Here is an 18,371-nt window from a genome sequence, read left to right on the forward strand (position 1 = left end):
CCCTGAGACTTTGACCCAACCCCAAGTTCTCTGTCATGCGAGTAGGGGCTCTGCTGTACCCCCTGAGAGTCACCTGAGTTGTTACCTGGGCTTCCTGTACTGTTGACTCTATTTATGGTGTTTTGCAATCAGAAAAGGCAGGAGATTCAAACATGCCCATCTGAGGACTTTGGACTCCAGCAAAGCATCTGGGGATCCTGTGCATTCAGGCTTTTCCTTTAAATCTGCTTCTGTAGCGTGGCAGTCCCTTGCTTCACACATGAGCCCAGGGTCCCCTGCTCTGTTCTCTCCCACCCAAAGACCAGCACACAGGCAGCTTCTGGAATGTTTGTGGTTACCACTACAGTTGGATTTGGGTGAGAGGCCCTTGTAAAGGAAGCCACATCGGTGCCCCACGCTCCAATTTGCCAGGATTTGTGCTGCTGTAGATGGACCCCCACAGGAATCCCAGGATGAAGCCAGACACCGAGCAGAACTGGACTTGGCCAGTGCAAGAGGGCAGCTCCCACCTTCTCAGCTGGCCTGCCCCTGTGGTCACCTGGCCCCGAACACACGGGCAAGAAACCAAGCCAGGGGCTGGATCTATGTTCCTCAGCCAGTTTCATGAGGATTGTTGTGACTCTGCCGTGACCTCAAGAAGGAGCTAATGGCCTCCACTGTTGCCAGCAGCTTCTAAAGCTGAGGTGGGATGGGGGAAGGAGGTGAACCATCTGAATACCCCTTTGCCTCTACCCAGGCTCCTCCTGGCCCACTGGGTGACCCTATACCATGGGGGCCCTTCTGGACCCTCCTGGAAGCCAGACCTGGACCCAACGTGTGCAAACATGTTCTGTCTGGCTCTTGGTCACAGGGTGAGCAGGGCAGGACTCTCATCGGCCCTCCCCATGGCCCTTTATGTAGCAAGGGCTGTCCGTGCTCCTTCCAGGCCCTGCTGTGTCAGGGGCCCCAACATGATGTCCAGTAGGGTGGCTCCACTGCATCCTCCTGATTGATTGAGCAGATCTGGCCATCTGTCACACTATTGCCTGGCCTCTGCTGCCCCCTGGCTCCTGGGCCTCTCCTGTCTTCCCCTACTGTGTGCCCTCCCTGTGCTTTCTACCATCTGTGCCCTGCTCAGCCACCTGGGGATGCCAGGGTCACAGGCAGCAGCCATTTCCATTCAGCCCCAGGAAAGCCCTGCTGGATATGAGGCCATCCTCTTGACATTCCCTTCCTACCCCTCCCTCAGGCCCTGGCAGGACAAATCTATCACACCTCAGTGGGGAGGATAGTGTTGGGCACCTTCCTCTGGGCAGGGGGATCCCTGAGCTGGAGCACAGCCAGAGGTACCAGCCATCTGCCAAGTGTTCACCCAGATGCACATTTAGGTGACGTGGCCCCACGTCGCATTCTCCTGTAGACAGTGTGTCCTGTGTCCATCCCCAGGCTCCTTCCTTCTCCCCTCCCTGCTGGGTAAAGGGCAGACCTAGGGGATCTGTTGACATGTTCATATAGAGTCAGGTGGCATGTAGGGGCCTGGGGACATGTCTGTCTTTCTCAGTTCTCCAAGTGAGTCCCCACAGGGGCTAGGCTGTGGAGGGAAGCCCCACTCTCCTCGGCCTGCCCTGCTGAGGCTGAGCCCTGTGCCACTCTCTTTGCTGGGGATAGAGGTCTGGGTTTCTCTGCTACTCATGCTCTTCCGGGGAACACCAGGTTGGAGCTGCGCACGCTGGTCACCTTCTCAAGGTGGGGTGGTCACAATACCCTACTGCATCCGGGCCAAAGGAAGCCATCCTTGAGTCCTGTCCATGGCAAGGGAGCAAGGAGGCACCCTGAGTGCCCGCTCACCTCCCACCCTCCTCTCCCTGCAGCTTGTTCGACATGGGAGGTGAGTATTACTGCTTCGCCTCGGACATCACCTGCTCCTTTCCAGCCAATGGCAAGTTCACCGAGGACCAGAAGGCCATCTACGAGGCGGTGCTGCGGAGCTGCCGTGCTGTCATGAGCACTATGAAGCCAGGTGAGGGGAGAGGGAGTGGGGCCAGCTGAGGAGGACTCCCTGGCATGGGGAGGGGGCAGCCTTGTGACAGGCACCTGCATCTACCCCTCCACACTTGACCAGTCAGACTCTGATGAGTCAGTCTTCAGGCCACACCCAGGAAACAGAACTGACCACCAATCAGGAAGAAGGCTGTAGTCTGGGAGCTCAGCCCAAAGTCACCCCATGTCCCATCTGGCCACCTCTTCTGCACATCCCTCCGCCCACACTGGTCATCAGAATGTCAGCATGTCCCGTGCCTTGTCCCAAAGCAGAGTCCACTTGAGGGAGAGTTGGCCAGGCTTGGACACTGGCATCTGGGTGGACACTGGAACAGGTTCCTGGCCCATTCAGCAGCTCTGTGACCTTGGACAGAAAGCTCTTCCCCTGGGTGACTTTTCCCTGTCAGTACTTGGAGAGGCAGCAGCTCTCAAGGATCGGGCTGAGCCATGGGAAACACCTTCAAGCACCTGCCTGGCTCGTGTTCAGGCTCTGTAGAGGTCACGGTCACTCTATGATGGGGGTGAGTCTAGACCCAAGCCTGCCACTCTCTCCCCACAGCAAGCCTTGGCCAGCATGTTGTGATCCTGCTCCTGCCTGGCCCCTAGTTTTCCATGTGTGTCCCCCACCCCCGGGCAGCTTCCAGAGGCCTCACTGCTCTGCCTCTTAATGTCCATATATGGCAGTCTTGGCCCACCGAGGTGGTCCTCTGGAGGGGAGAAAGTGTCCCCCCAAGCAAGACTGCCTTTCTGACGTCCCTTGCAGGCCCATCGGGTCCGCCCATTCTCCCTATTTCAGTTGTCAGCCATGTTCCCTCCAGTGAGCCCCGGGCATCCATAGTTCTGAGATGGGTAGGCTCAGCACATACCTGGTCAAATGCCAGCTCCAGTGTTTGACTTTTTCTGCCTCAGGAAGAGACCCTTTTCCAGCAGTGACCAGGGAACCCTGACTTGTCACCTTTGCCTGGATAGGATAATTTACAGATGTGCCATACTCTTGCTTCAGATCCTCCTGGGCTTCAGAGAAGCCCATCCTGCAGGCCTTTGATTCCTTACAGCCCAGTCAAGGTACCATGTGCCAGTTATCCCCCAGGCTGAGCCCTCTTGGGGACATGTGACTGCTGGCTACCACTGACCATGCCTAATGATCTGTTTGGCTGCAGCCTGTCCTGCAGTAAGGATGGGCTTTCCCTGCCTCTCTCCCAACCTGATCTGTGCCTACGCTGCCCAAGGCACAGCTGTCCCACCAGGACACTGACTTCTGCATCTTTGGTTGTAAGCAACAGAATGGCGTTGGGTGCTGTCACCAATCCACAGAGGTAGGGAGAGGAGGTGTGAGTGGGGCCAGAGCTGGGGCAGCTCAGAGGTGCAGGACCTACTGGGCCAGTGTGGGAGTGAGCTCCTGGCTGGAGCCAGCTGGCTGCAGGGGCTCCCGCCACTTGTTTGGTTTTTTTTTTTTTTAATGGTACCAGGGATTGAATCCAGGGGTGCGTAACCACTGAGTCACATGCCCAGCCCTTTTTTTAATTTTGAGACAGGGTCTCACTAAGTTGCTGAGGCTGGCTTTGAACCTAAGTCCTCCTGAGCTGCTCAGCCACTTTCTTCATAGGGTTGAAGGCAGAAAGCACCTGATGTTTTGGGTCATAGACGCCCCAGCCCCTGCTTCCTCCAGCGCTCACTCACCACCTCCTTCTCCTGCTGTGCAGGCCCCAGGCCTCCAGGGTAGGGGGAGCTCAGGCGTCTTCTACAAGCCACATGAGGGTCACTGCAGCAAGAGAGCCAGCACAGTGGAGCACCAGAGCGAGGCTCCGGGGTCTAGAAATGAGCCCCAGGCCCAGAGACCCGCACTCACTCCAGCTCGGCTGCCTGCTGGCTGTGTGCCTTGCTCCCATCCTTCAGCCTCCTCGTGCCCCAAATGGCTGCAATAGTCCCCCTCCCTGTCTCAAAGCAGAATCCGCTCCAGGGTGGGCTCAGCCAGCTCCAGACACTGGCATCAGCCCTCTAGTTAAGGGCCAGCAGAGAGCTGGCTGCAGCCCAGTGTCTCCTCCGTGTTCCGGGGATGGTGAACAGAGGCTTTGGGGCCCTCTGGGGCCCTAGCCGTGACAGGCCTGAAATTAGACCTGGAGTTCCTAAACGGGGGGCTGTGGTAGTCAGATTTGTACCCCTCCATGGAGCTTTGATTTTAAAAAGAAGAAAAAGATTGCGAGCTCTAGAACTGTAAGAGCCCCAGGATGTGGCCTCTCGCAGACCCAGAGCTTGCTGGCTCAGCATCTGGCTGAACAGTCCCCTGCGGCCCCCTGGCCCATTGCTGGGAAGACTCACAGCCATGATCACGGGGCCAAGGGCTGTTTGGGAAGCGACATCAGCAGCAGTCATTGTCAAAGGAGGCATGTTGTGAGCGGGCCTTTCTGGATGGCCTCTGGTCCATCTCCAAAAGACCCAACCAGAGCTTAAGGAGCCAGGGGAGGGGGGGATTCTGGGGGCACCTCAAGGCCCCAGCCCCACAAGCCCCTAAAAGAAGACCAGTATGGAAAGGTAAAGTCTACAGACGAGGTATCAGAGTAGAACAAAGTTGGGGAGGATGCACTGTGTCCCTTTTTAATTTGACTTTGAAACCATGGGATACGTTGTCCTTTGTGGAGTCATCACCAGAGGGATACGTCTCCCATCTTCACACCACAGATGAGCATTTTTCCTCAGTCTTGAATATACCAATCATTTCAAGTGATCAGTGTTTCAGATGGCAGGTGGTTTGGGCTGGGGAAGGTGGGGTGTGGTGTCTTCTCCCACTGTCTGTAGGCACAGGCCCTCTCCAGGAAGCCAGGGTACCCCTCCCATGGAGGGCCTTCCAGTGAGTATAGCCTCTGGTCACACTGACTCATGGGGCAGCCTCAGGTCTAGCCAGGGATTCCCGGAGCCACTAGGCCAGTTCACCTGAGCTGGTCCCTGCAGACGGTGAGAGGCACACTCTTGCTCACCCAAGGTCCACTCTTGCTTACACCGCAACTTTCCCCCCAGCACAGACCTGGTCAGGAAGCCTACACTGAGGCTTCCAGGATCCCTTGTATGAGAGAGTGGGACAGAGGCCCCAGCATTACCCTGTATGCATTTTAACCACCCGTACTGCCAGATAGTGACACACCAAGGCTCCCAAGGGCAGAGCTTGGCCCCATCTGGGTCACATGGTATAGGCCCAGCACTGGGGCATTGGAAGTCCTGTGCCCACAGAGTGGCTTCCCAGGTAGAGGCAGATGGTTTCTCCACAGCGTCGGGGCAGCTATGGCCAGGTTGGACCCCTGTCTGTCCCAGTGGGAATGCCCCCGGGTTGTGGGTTGAGCTCCTGGGCCAAGACAAACACCCCACTGAGACTGCCCGACTGCTTCCTGTGACCTTCCAGGGAAGAGTAAATAAAGACAAGCAGGAAGTCACACAGTGATGCCCAGAGGAGAGGCAGAAATTAATAATCACACATAGACCCTGGTGGATAGAGCCCCCCGGGAATTGAGGAATGCAGTCCTTGGCCCCCCATCCTGGGGCAAGGAGGGGGGGGACAAAGCATTCCTCATGGCCACTCAGGACAAGGAAAGGAGGGCTGAACTCAGGAAGCCCTGGTGGGCAGGAGGGTGGGCTGGACAGACTGACGGCTCCAGCACCTGGGAGAATTCCATCTTCATGAGGCTGTGAACCAGCTTTGGCTTCTGGTGGCCGGAATCCAAGTCCACTGTGGCTTTGGGGTTAGGGCAAGAGGCCCGCCGTTGCATACAGCCTGGTCTCCGTGGCACCAGGAAGCCTAGCCATAGAGAGGGCTCAAAAAGGAAAGGTGCTACTGGAGAGGAGTGGGCTGAGCCCACGGGGGTGCCCGGAGTCGGAGGTCAGAGCTAGCACGGCTGTAAGGCTGCCCTGGAGCTGATAGTACATCCTGGTCCTGCAGAGCCCCAGGCTCTCCAGCCACTGAGTGACCCTGACACTGAGGCCTCTGCACTCCACCAGCAAGCACCCTCCCTCACCCTGCCCGTGCGTCTCCCTCACCCTGCCCGTGCGTCTCCCTCACCCTGCCCGTGCGTCTCCCTGGGCTTGCATCCCCTGCCCTAGACAGGGGGCCCTCCCTCCTGTGCTCTCACATGAGCCCCCACCCCGTAGCCTCCACTCACAACACCCTGTCATAGAAAGTACCCTCATCCTAGAATGGGCCTGAAGGTAAGGGAGGAACACAGTTGCCGGGGTGACCAGCTAGCTGGGGGAGGGACATGGGGCAGTGCCCATCCAACATGTGGAAAACGAAACACTTTCCTGGTGTTTTGCCTCCCTCCCAGGTGGGCAGGGGCAGAACCAAGTGTCTGGATTTCCCATCGGCCTCGCCCTTACAGATAGGGAGGAATATGAGGGTCAGGCAGACAGGTACAAGGTGCCTATCACCCTAGCCATGCTGCTGTCTGTGGCAGAAGCCAGGTCAGATAGGGCTGTATGGTGCCCTGTGTCCTCCCTTCCTGCTTGGTGGCAGGATGCTGGGCAAGCTTCCTGCCTTTGTGTCCTCCCTTGGGGTGCTTCGGTAGGGTGTAGGGGAAGACCCCAGGGAGTGCACAGCAAGGTACCTGTAGTGTGGGCAGGCTTACTCCTTGCCCTTGCGCAGGGTGAGTGGGTCCCTGAGACAGGCAGGGTGGGCTGGGCTGCAGGCCCTCAGCCTCACGCCAACTTGGCTTGCCCCGCAGCTCCCGGTAGTCCTTGGTCCTGCCCTGGGACTGAGCCCTGGGCCTTCCCTCCTGCACCCCCAAGCCCTGGCTTGCACGTCATCCATCCCCGGAGGGCCATTGTCCACAAATGAAGCGAGCTCTTTGTCTGGAAGTGACTCAGGATGCAGCCCGGGGGCCTTCTACAGCCTTCTCAGCTGGGCTTAGGCCTGGGAGCCTGGGCTGTCATACTCTGGGCAGGAAGCCTCACAGCTCTGAGGAGCTGAGGAGCCAGCCTGGGCCTCGGCCCAGCAGGCCTTCAGGAGAGAGTGTGCCTGAGGGGACCTGGTGGGCACAGAAGACTAGGCAGTAACCTGGGGCTGCTCGGACACATCCTGGGGCCTGGGCACTAGGAGCTCTTGTTTCTTTGAGCCTAACAATTTCATGAGGCAGATGGTGTGGCACTAACCATGCAACTACCCTGCCCAGGCTGGGTATGTGTACACAGAGTGGGTCACAGGATCACAGCACTGGCTAGGAGAGGGCCAGGAGGGAGACCTGCACTCCTTATATTCACCACACATGTGCCACATGCCAGGCATAGAGCAGAGTCCAAGCCCCACGCTCTATGGACACAGAGGCCCAAACCAGGCCCACACTGTGCCCTTGTGCTATGCTGTAGTAGAGGGGCTGTGGCAGCAAGGAAGGGGCAGTTAGAGAGGGCTTCCTGGAGGAAGTGCCTCAATAAGAGGCCCAGTATGAGGAGGACTGGGTGCTTGGAGGCCATGGTCCCATCCAAGAAGAACAGGTGGAAAGCACAGGAAGTATCGGCTCTCAGAACCATGGTCAGAATCATGGCTCTCAGAACTTTGGTCTGACTGCTGCCCTGGTCTGGCTGCTACACCCAGAAATGGGTGAGGGATGAGACTGGAGTCAGAGGCCAGCTGAGGAACCTGGGCTTTGGCTCGGCTGTCTGCCCCCACATTTCTGAGCAGTTTGCAGGATATGACTGGGGTGAAAAGTGGGCAGGGCCCTGGGAGAGACAGGGCGCAGCCTCAGGAGATGTTTCAGGGAAGCCAGGACAAGATTTGGTGCTGGCTAGAGGTGGAGGGGAGAGTTGGGCTACCTACACCTGTCTCTGCAATGTGGCCTCCCCAGAATGGGCAGGTATGGGTCCAGATGCCTTCTGGCTCAGAACAGTGGGCTCTAGGTGCCACAGATTGCTGAGGTGGGAGGGGTCCAGGAGTCAGGGTAGGCCTTGGCCTACAGGGAGGCTCTCTAGTCTGTGCCCACCCCCAAGCCTAGCTCAAGGACGCTAACCTTCACACACTTCGGGGGCCCTGCCCCAGTACTGGGTGTCGTAACCACCACCCGGGCCAGACACTGGGCCAAGTCGCTGGAGGTTGAATCACTGTCACAACCCTAACCACACACAGGCAGGAACTTCCCACTCACAGCCAAGAGAGCCGCGCACAGGCCTTTCCCCAGGGTACACAGTCAAGGGGCCCTGGAGGCGCCACTGAGCTGCCTGAGCCACACAGCCAGGCAGGCACTGGGCAAGGGGCCACCATAGGGTATGATCTATACCTGATTCCCACCTTCTGCTGAGGCCAGGCCAAGCCCGCAGCCCCACTATTGAAATGAGTCAAGTTGGAAGGGAGACTGCATTTCCTGGGGATGCCCTTTGGTGACTGGAGAAGGTCCCCATCTAAGAAAGCATCTCAGAGAGCCGGGTAGGAGCTGAGTTTGCAGAGCTGTTGGGGACTTGTAGCACCTCAGGCGCACTCTCTCTGCCAGGCCGTGGAGACGAGAGAAGCAAGTAAGACTGTCTAGCGACCAGAAGGTGCCGGGAAGAGTGTCTGGGGAGGGTCTTCAGGGAGGCCATGGCTTTCTTGCTGAGGTCCCAAGGATGCAGTGGCACAGGTCATGGCCCAGAGTCTGAAATGGAAAGGCTCCATATGCTTCTGGAGCAGAAAGGTGGCCCAGCCTCTGGAGAGTCCTGCAGAGGAAGCCCAGGGTGGGCCTGGCCGCGGCATCTTAGGGAAGAGCAGTAGCTAGAGGTGAGGAAGGCGTAGCCCTGGAGCACAGTGACCAGCAGGATTGAAATCAGTCTCTGGTTGGTTATAAGCCATCTATCAATAGTGGTTAATGTCCATAGCTTCCCGTAGACATCAGACGGTAGCCGTCTTTCAAAGGTCAGCATTGTGACTCCTTGACAGAGGCACCAACAGAGACTCAGAAGTGGGGGAGGTTGCCCAGGTTACACAGCTGGTGACAAGCTGAGCTGAAATTCTAGTTACTCGGTTGGTCCCCATTTCAGGAAGGCTGACCATCAGAGAAAGCTCGCCACCCTGGCTCCACCCCTAGGAGCACAGGGGCCAAGGTGCTGTGTGGGCCTGAGACTCCTCTATAAATGAGCCAATAATGGCCAGAGGCACCCTAAGCCTGCCCAGTAGCCAGATTCCAGACCTAGGAAGACTGCGCCCACCTCAGCACCTTGCTGGCTAGGGTAGGTAGATGGGGCTGGGCTGGAAACTAGACTCCGAAGAGTGTATTCTTCTGTCTCCAGGTCTCCACCCCCTGCAGCCTTGGGGCACTGCCTGTGAACGTGTTTGAGCCACTCCATGACCCCAGCTGTGGGGTGTCCATCTCTGTCAAGGAAGTGGCACAAACCTGAAGGGCTGGTGCCCAGTGAGAGTGTTGAGGGGTGTGTCCCTGGGTAGGCCCTCATTTCTCTTCATCCCATTGAGTCCTGAGCCTCATGGCCCAGTGCTTGTCAATTCAGGATCCAGCAAAGCCCCTCTCGATGCGGGATCCCCAGCCCTCCCCTCTTGCATCAGAGGTCACCAAGGTCAGGGCCATATGTGAGAACAGGTCTAGCTCTGAGCCAAGGCAGGACCTGGTGGGGAGGGCCTCTGGAGCCAAGGTCGCCCTTGGCTCCAGTGCCAGAGCACTACAGTGACCTGGGCCCTCACTGGGCTTGCTTGGCATGTCCTGGGCCACTGGCCTCAGCCAGCACGTGGCCGTCTACCCTCATGAGGTCAGGGCAGGAAGCTTTGCTGGCCTAGGATCCTTGTCTGGTGCTCAGGACGGGTCCAGAAAGGGGCTGGAAGCCCCTCCGGGAGGTACAGGGAGATTCCCAGAGCTCAGGCAGACCCTGATGCTGGCCCAGTCTCTGACAGCAGCTCTCTAAGTGACCTGTGTTGCAGCTCCCAAAGGCCCCTTGGCCCCACAGAGCCTGTGTGACCCCCAGGGCTCTGCTTACAAGGCTCTCTACAGTGATCCTGGGCCTGGAAATGGGGTGAAGATGCGTTTGATTAGCAGCCTGGGCTTGGACGCCTGGGCTTCCAGGGAGATGGCTCCAGTGCTAGAGCAGGCCAGGCACAGATCCCTGCCCACTGGTGCTGAGAGAGCTGCTCCTTCACCCAGAAACCTCTGCTCCCTGCAGTGCCTCTGAGGGTGACCCTGGCCTTTCAGGATATACAGGGACACCCACTAACACCACCAAGCCTCCGGCCTCCCCTTGCCCCACAGCAGCAAAACTTAGGCCTGAACATCCGAGATAGCCTTCGGTCCTGAGCCACCCACATCTGCCACTGGAGAGACATGTGCTTTTCTTCTGGTGCCCAGGGATCTTGCTGGGCTCCCCAGCCCCAGAAACACTCTAGGCAGGGGTGGGCACTGCATGGGCTGGAGTACACCTGGCCGGGGGCCCTGGCCATGGGTGACAGAAGTGTACCCGTGAGGCAGAATAGGGAGGCAGAGCATCTGGAGGTCCAGGCTTTGACTGGAAAAGGCCAGTACAGAAGGCCACCTAGGCCACATCGCCCTTGGTCCCTGGAGTGACACTTGGGTCCTTCACTCCAGGTGCTCTTGCCCAGCCTCTGTGAGGGCTTTGCGTCTCCCCATCCCTTGCCCTGTGGAGCCCCGACTCACTGCAGCCTCTCTTTGGGTCACAGGTGTCTGGTGGCCTGACATGCACCGTCTGGCTGACCGCATTCACCTGGAGGAACTGGCGCGCATCGGGATTCTGCAGGGCAGCGTGGATGCCATGGTCGAGGTCCATCTGGGAGCCGTGTTCATGCCTCACGGGCTAGGCCACCTCCTGGGCCTTGACGTCCACGATGTGGGAGGCTACCCTGAGGTCAGTGTGGACATGTTGTCCCAGTTGGCCTGCCTGTGGGCTGTCACTGAGCCTGGCTGTCTTTGGTGCAGAGTGGGTTCTGAGAGACAGGAGAGGTGGGGCTCCCTGTGGATACAGAGGGGAAGAGAGGGGGGATTGGGGTGGGTTCCTCGTGACCACAGGACCTAGGCATGGAGTTGTGTGCCTCTGTATGCTGGGCCTTGGGACAAGTATCCTCTGCCCAGAGGGTGGTAGGTAGTAAGTATATAGTGCATGGGACAATGGGGCCGAAGCCAGGTCTTAGTGACAGACCTGCACTGATTCCTTCGCCTCTGACTTCATTCATTTACCTCACCCCTCACAAGCCCAGCGGCAGAGCCCTTGCCCCTGTTCGCTGGCTGGCATGCCCTCTGCCTCCCAGGCCCCTGGGCCAGCACACCTGTGGCCCTGTAGCTTGCTTATCCCCAGTCACTTTTTGGACCTCTGACAGGGCAGAAAGGCTTGTTGGGGGTCATTTCCAGACAACTTCCCCTCCTCCTCTTACCACCCAGCCCTCACAGGACCACCCAGAGGGTGCTTGAGGGCCCACAGGAGGCCCTACCAGGCAGGTGGCTACAGCCCCTTTGGGCCCCTGTGGGCGGGGTGAGCGTCCCTGCCTCCTGGCCTGGCGCCCACTGCGCAGGGGGCTGATTATGCAATCGGTGCACGCCCTGGGGCCCACCAGCCAGTTAGCCAAGAGTAGGCTTGGCCTCTTGGCTGCAGGGTATTTTGAAAGCACTAAGAATGATTTGAGGGGGGAGTGGAATTGCTCAAGAGAAGCATTATTATTCAATTATTTTTTCCTCAAGTGTAAACAGTTAAATTTGGAGAAACAAAATCAGTTTTAATTTCCTAATTTCTATCCTTCCCATTGTGTGCAGGGAGCCAAGAGCAGGGCCTTCCAGACATTGTTAGCTGAGGTTCGTTATTCATTAGTCGCCAAAGCGCTTTTTTTCCACCAAAGAAAATTGGCAGCAAACTGTTTTCATCTTTTCCAGTAAGCAGCCCTTTGTGCTCACAGAGTCTATTCTTCTGACAGATAAACACTGTGGAAAAAATATGGCTTTTCCTATAAAAGTCATTTATTTTATTTCAGGCCTACAGACACATCTGGGTCTTCTCTGCTCAGAGCCCAGTAAAAGTTGGGGCTTCGTCAAGCCCTCCGCCCAGGCAGAGGCAGTTTTGGGCACAGCATGGGCACCCCCAGCTAGGCTGGTGTCCTGGGCCAGGGGAGGCCCGTGATCCCTCCATCACGGGCCTGTACCCACTCCACCCAGCCCTTCAAGCTCTCTGCCCAGCAGTTGGGCTGGTCTCCCAAGCATATCCCGGGCCTGTGCCCTGTTTCTGGTGGGCCCCTGAGAAGCGTTTCCTGTGCTCAGTGGGCTGGGGTGGGCATACTCCCTAAGCCCCCTAGGATCCCTTCCCTTCTCCCCCAACCTCAGTTGGAGTGATGGGTCTGAAACTCTCTGGGAGGAGAGAAGCGGATCTCCATGCATAGGCAACCTGTCTCCCCCTGCAAGCCTAGGGGTCCACAGGGAGGGAGGGGGGCCTGGAGAAAGAGCATGTCTTTGTCTGGGCTTGGCCAAATCCCTAGCTTTGAAAGCCCTGGAGTGGGGAGAAGGAGACAGGCACTAAGGGTGTAGCATGAAGGAAAGGGACAGGGAGGGGATGCCAAGGGGCAGGGGTAGCTTTGGGTGGTAGGAGCAGGAAGATTCTGGAGTAGAGACTCAGGATCCCCAGCCCTGGCAAGCCGCTTCTGGGCAGGAGACAGGCCCTTCCCCTTGCCACAAGCACCTCTCACCTGAGCAGTCCAAGCAGGACCGTCCGGCTAAGGAGCACCCTGTCTCCCGGCATTCCCTGTCCTCCTGCTTATCTTCCAGCTCAGTGGCCCAGAAGGAGTTTTGTGGGGCTGGGGACCACATCAGCCAGCATCTGTGCCAGGGATCATGGTGCCTTGATGTCCCTTCACTGTGTCCATCCTGGCCTGCTCCCACCAGGTTAGGGTGGCTGTCCCCACCCTGGCAGAATTACAGTCACAGCCTTCCCTGCTGTGCCCAGCCTTGGAGGCTGAGCCAGCCTGTTTCTGGTTACCTTACATGAACCACTAATTGAAGTCTGATGTTCTTGGCCCCCAAACAGTCAGAAATGACAGCTCCATCTCCAGCAGCGGGCTTCCTGAGGAGAGCCACAAGTGGGGCAGGGCAAACTCAGCTCCTGACAGAGAGCTTGCTTGCTGCCCACTCACTCAGAGGCCTTGACCGCAAGCCAGATGGGTGCCCCAAGGGCCTGGGGAGGGCAAGAACATTCCTGCAAGTGTCCTGGGCACCACTTGCCCTCAGTCCAAGCTGAGGCCCTCTTGGCTATGTCTGTGTGGATGGACAGGCCCTGGTTGGGTGTGCACTGAGAGAGGCAGGACAGCAGACTCTGGCTTCTGCAGGGAACAGCGATCCCTGGTCATTTCTGGTTCCAGGGCTGGAGGCCATGTCCCAGCACCTCACTGCAGGGCCCAGAGAGCTTCTCTGGGGGTCCAGGCCATGCGTATGCAGATATTTATTCGCCATTGCTGATGCTGGTGGGCCCATCCTGAAGACAGCGCCTGTCCTCTTCCTGAATGGTCATGTGGAAAACCTGGGGCTTGGCCTTGGGTAGCTGGGACCTGCACTTTTGAGACCAGTTTCCACTTGAGCTGCTGGAAGGAAAGATGCAGCTGTGGAAGGCTCTGCAGCCTCCTTAAGAGCTTTTCTGGCTTCCCTGGTTTGGCGTCTGCCATCCCCTAGCCTGGAGAGGGGCCTGAGTGAGGGCAGCTGGACACCCAGGCGGTCTTGCAGGCCCACGTGGGCAGCTTGCCCTGGATATGTGCCCATCAGTGTCCACAGGATTCCCGAAGGCAGTTCTGAGGGTAACTAGGGGCCAGAGACACTCATGCAAAGTGAGGGTCTTTGGGATGACCCAGCAGAGCAAGGGTGAGCCTGAGCTGGGGACCCCGTTGTCAGACAGCCCATAAGGCTGGAGTCAGCCTCACGGGTCTGAGTATCTCCCAGTGAGGCAGTGGCCCCAGTGGCCGGCGCTGGGGCTGTCAGCTGGGTCCTCCCACCATCCCTCTCCCCACAGGGTGTGGAGCGCATTGACGAGCCAGGCCTGCGGAGCCTGCGCACCGCACGGCACCTGGAACCAGGCATGGTGCTTACTGTGGAACCGGGCATCTACTTCATCGACCACCTCCTGGACCAGGCCCTTGCTGACCCAGCCCAGGCCTGCTTCTTTAACCGCGAGGTCCTGCAGCGCTTTCGGGGTTTTGGCGGGGTGAGTGCCTGTGAGCCCAGTCTTGTTCTCAGAACGCCCACTCTCCCACTGCTGCTGCTCATCAGAACAGAGGCCCTAGTGGAGGAGAGACAGTCTTCACTTCCTCACTTGAGGAGGGCCTGGCCTGCCCCTTCACATAGTCTGGTAGCAGACATGTGCCTCATTCCTCAGTAGGAAGACAGGCTCTACCCACCCGAGAGATTCCCATTTACCACAAGGACAGTGAGGTCACATAAGCAAATGACCATGGGAGGCACCTTCCTCTAGTGGGTAGTCCACAGAGACTTTGCAACTAGTGTCTTCTGGAGAGTATTGATCATTCCTAAATGTGTTAATCAGCCTTCTGTCACTGTGACAAAATACCTGAGATAAATCAACTTAAAGGAGGAAAGATTTTACTCCCAGTTCTGAGGATGGAACCCAGGGTCTCACACATGCTAGGCAAGCATCCCACCCAGAAAAGGTTTGTTTTGGCTCGTAGTTTCAGAGCGTCCCTGGTTACTTGGCCCCAGTGCTTTGGGCCTGAGGTGAGATAAAACACAGCTGCTCACCTCATGGTGGCCAGGAAGTAGAAAAAGAGAGGGAGGAAGGAGCTCGGGCCACAATAGCCTTCAAAGGTAGCATACCTCCAATGACCTGCTTCCTCCAGCTAGACCCCACCTCCTAAAGTTTTTACCACCTCCCCAAAACCAGGTAAGCTGTGAATCCTTAAGTGGATTAATTCGTTCATGAGGTCAGAACCCTCTTGATCGCATCACCTCCCCAAGGGCCCCTATCTGACACTACTGCGTGGGGACCAGGCATTCAGTGAATGAGCCTATGGGGGACTTAAGATCCAAACAATAAAAGCTGCTCCCACACAGCAGGGATCAGGCTGGAGCAGGTCAGACCTGTTTGCGCTGTACGTGAGGCTAGCTCAGTCATAATGGGCTTCTGTTGGTCTGACCCAGGTCCGTATTGAGGAGGATGTGGTGGTGACAGAGAGCGGCATGGAACTGCTGACCTGTGTGCCCCGGACCGTGGAAGAAATTGAAGCGTGCATGGCAGGCTCTGACAAGGCCTTTACGCCCTTCTCTGGCCCAAAGTAGAGCCAGCCAGAATGTGCAGTGAGACTGGGCTGGCCTTGTAACCTCTCTCCAGGCCGGACACAGCCTGGTGATTGGCCCTCCAACAGCAAGAATGGTGCTCAGCAATCAGATCCTAGCGTTGACACTTGATCATACCAAATAATCCTGTTTCCAAGGAGCTTTTTAACCTTCTGCAAGAGCACACCCTTAATTTCTTGTGTACTTTGCTTAAATGACAGTGACTTAAAATGCTGATTGAAGAGAATCTTATTCTTTAGTAGCAACTAAAATGTGTCTTGCTGCTATTTGTATTCCTGTTCTCAAGAAAGATGCATTTCCAGTGTTTTCTCCCAAATCAATGTGCAGGATGAAATTTATAATAAAATGTTTCCTAAAATGGTCCTTTGTTCATGGTTCCCTCTTCATTTTTTTCTTTTTGGATACCGGGGATTGAACTGAGGGCCACTGGACCACTGAGCCACATCCCCAGCCCTATTTTGTATTTTATTTAGAAACAGGGACTCCCTGCATTGCAATTTCTCACTAAATTGCTGAGGCTGGCTTTGAACTCATGATCCTCCTTCCTTTTCATCCATCCTTTGTGGATGAGCTCGGGGAATCAGGACCCTAAAAAGATGGTTCATCTAGTGTCTCAGGAATCAATTCACAAGAAAATGGTGCTGCTGGCACAGGCCCTGTTCCCCCTGTTCTGCATCAGACTGGCCTGAGAGAACAAGGGCAGAGTCCTCCCCTAAGGCCTGCTTTGAGCCCCGGGGACTCTGCTGGGCTTCAGTATCACCCTGTCACCTTTGCTGCTAGACTTCCCAAGCGTCACAGGTCATCAGAATCACTGGGGTACTTGGAAATGAGAATCTCCAGAGATTATGCCCAAGGAGCAGTGTAAACAAGCCCTCCTAGACACTCCAGACACACAAGTTTGTACCACACTGATGTCACCCCATCAGTCCCAGTGCAGCCAGAGGCTGGGGGCTAGGTAGATGTTGAACCAGCCCTGTAGAAAGATCCCAGGCACTCAGGACAGATTGGTGGAGTTATTCTATACCTTACCTTTGCACAAGTTAAAAGGTTAACCTAAGTCTTTTAAATATAGTTATTGCCTCAAAGTTAGATTTCTGAAAGGGACAGAATTATATAGCACTTGAAATGCAGTTATTTAAAATTTGAGACTTACAGGGATCCTGCAACCATGATTTTCTTCATGTAAAACCAGCATCTGTTAGGCCCTGTCACCTGTGTGGCCCAGGAGCTTGCCCTAAGAGGAAGCCCACTGATCAAATTCTGCTCCAAGGTGGTAAGGCCACCCAGAGCCCATTGTGCCTGGTCCCTGCCACGGATGGAATACCTGTCCTTCCCTCTGTGCCATTGCCACAGAAGTCCTACAGAACTGCAGAGCCAGCTTCTAGAAGTCTGCACACCCATTTCAGATTTGTCTCCTCACAGTGTTGTCATGCAGGAATTTCCAAGTCAAGGTGATGGGCAAGTGAGAAGAAAGAATGCCAGGGATGAATGATGGAGTGGAAAACTAGCCCAAGCTAGACGCTTTTGAGAAGCCACCAAGGAGTTCAATACAAATGGATGTAACAAAAAAGTGCTTATGATGTGACCCTAAAGAAATAAAAGCCAGAGCTGGGAGTGTAGCTCAGCACTTTCCTAGCATTGCCAAGGCCCTACCTGGGTTTCATCCACAGCACAGCAAAAACAAATAATCACAGTTCCAAGTTGCTTTTATCTCTTTTGCTTTTTGGGTTTACGATACCCACTCTTTAAGGTTTTTTCCTGGTGCACAGATGTATCCCCTCAGCCACTGGTGACACCAAGCAGTTTGTACAACACTGGGTCTTTCTGAGCATCAGATGAGTTGAAGAGTTTGCCAAGCATTTCTCCACCCCTGCTGCCCCTGATAAACCAGTATAGGTGCACAGGGTTACAGTATCACCCACCTCTGGCTAAAACCAGTCCAAGTTAGACTGAAACTCTAAATGGATGTTTTGTTTTGTTAATTAAGAAACAGAGCTATGTGTATCACACACCTTTCTCCTTCCTCCCCTTTAGACATTCCAAACTGCCCATTCCACACCCAAACTGCTCATTCTACTGGGTTTTTTTCCCCTGATTGTCAAGCATATGGACAAAAAATTAAGGAGAAAATCTCAGTAACTAAACACTTTGTCCAAGAGGGACACTGGGAACATAAATGTGACTTGTTTAGTCCAGGTCAATAGGCATTCTTTGAAGGTACAGGTAGGTCTCAGGCAGCCCACTCCACCCCATGTTCCTAAGGCTGTGTTCAACTTGTATCTCCTCCAACCTCTGCCAGAAATTTGTACAGCCTCAAAAATACTTGAGGCCTTTCCAGAATACACGAGGCTAAAGCACTCACAAAAAAGGTGTAGGTAGTCATTTGATAAATAATTAAGCATCTACTCTGCACCAGTGTGGTATAAACACATAATCCATGTGCTCAGAGCCTATAGCCTTCTAAGAGGGGCTTCGCCTTAGCAAGCACAAATAACTATATAGTCTAGGCCAATGAAAAAATGCCAGGAAGAAAAATAAGGTTGACCTTGCACAGAGGCTGGGGGCTAAAACAGGAAAGGTTTGGGTTGAAAAGTAAGAGGTACTGCATTCCAAACATAAAAGGTAGGAGAAGAGTGAGGGGAAATTAAATTGGCAAGATGAAACAGAGCCACTCTACAAGATTGGGTCTCACCTTGGATGCACTTGGGAGTAACAGGATGGTTCTGGAGAGCATGTGATGATTCTCCTGTCTAGGAAGACCAAGTCTAGGCTAGAGAGGAGAGCCCTCCACAAGATAGGGCTAGGGGAAGTGAAGCAGACAGGTCCCCAAAACACATTGAGGGAGAACTGAGAGGTGATGATGTGCGAAGGCACCAGGCTCTAACAGCTGCTTCAAAGGGAGTGGCAAGTCTTGATGTTTGGGTTCCAATAAAAGAATATCTAGGGATTGGCGCTCTCCTTTAAGTGCATATAAAATACTTATGAACTCTTCAGATTCATACAGTGAAAGAGTTGGTCTGAAAGTGTTGTTAAAAACGACCTGGCACCTTCAACAAAGAAATAATCTCTCTATAAAACTTCCCAGGACAAATTATTGGATCCTAAAGTATACCTAAT

The 18,371-nt window shown here is 55.5% G+C and overlaps 1 protein-coding gene across 1 annotated transcript in view; it reads left to right on the top strand.

Moving 5' to 3' along the window:
• Pepd (peptidase D) overlaps positions 1-15,614 on the top strand; it is a 115,630-nt gene extending 100,016 nt beyond the window's left edge. The window contains exons 12-15 of the mRNA XM_027941411.2: positions 1,851-1,999; positions 10,643-10,827; positions 13,957-14,148; positions 15,099-15,614. Coding sequence (XP_027797212.2) covers positions 1,851-1,999; positions 10,643-10,827; positions 13,957-14,148; positions 15,099-15,236 — 664 coding nt within the window. The 3' untranslated portion in view covers positions 15,237-15,614. The remainder of the gene's footprint in view (positions 1-1,850; positions 2,000-10,642; positions 10,828-13,956; positions 14,149-15,098) is intronic.
• The last annotated feature ends 2,757 nt before the right edge of the window (positions 15,615-18,371 follow it).

This window comes from Marmota flaviventris, chromosome 18, assembly GCF_047511675.1.
Source record: "Marmota flaviventris isolate mMarFla1 chromosome 18, mMarFla1.hap1, whole genome shotgun sequence".
In the NCBI taxonomy this organism is placed as follows: Eukaryota; Metazoa; Chordata; class Mammalia; order Rodentia; family Sciuridae; genus Marmota; species Marmota flaviventris.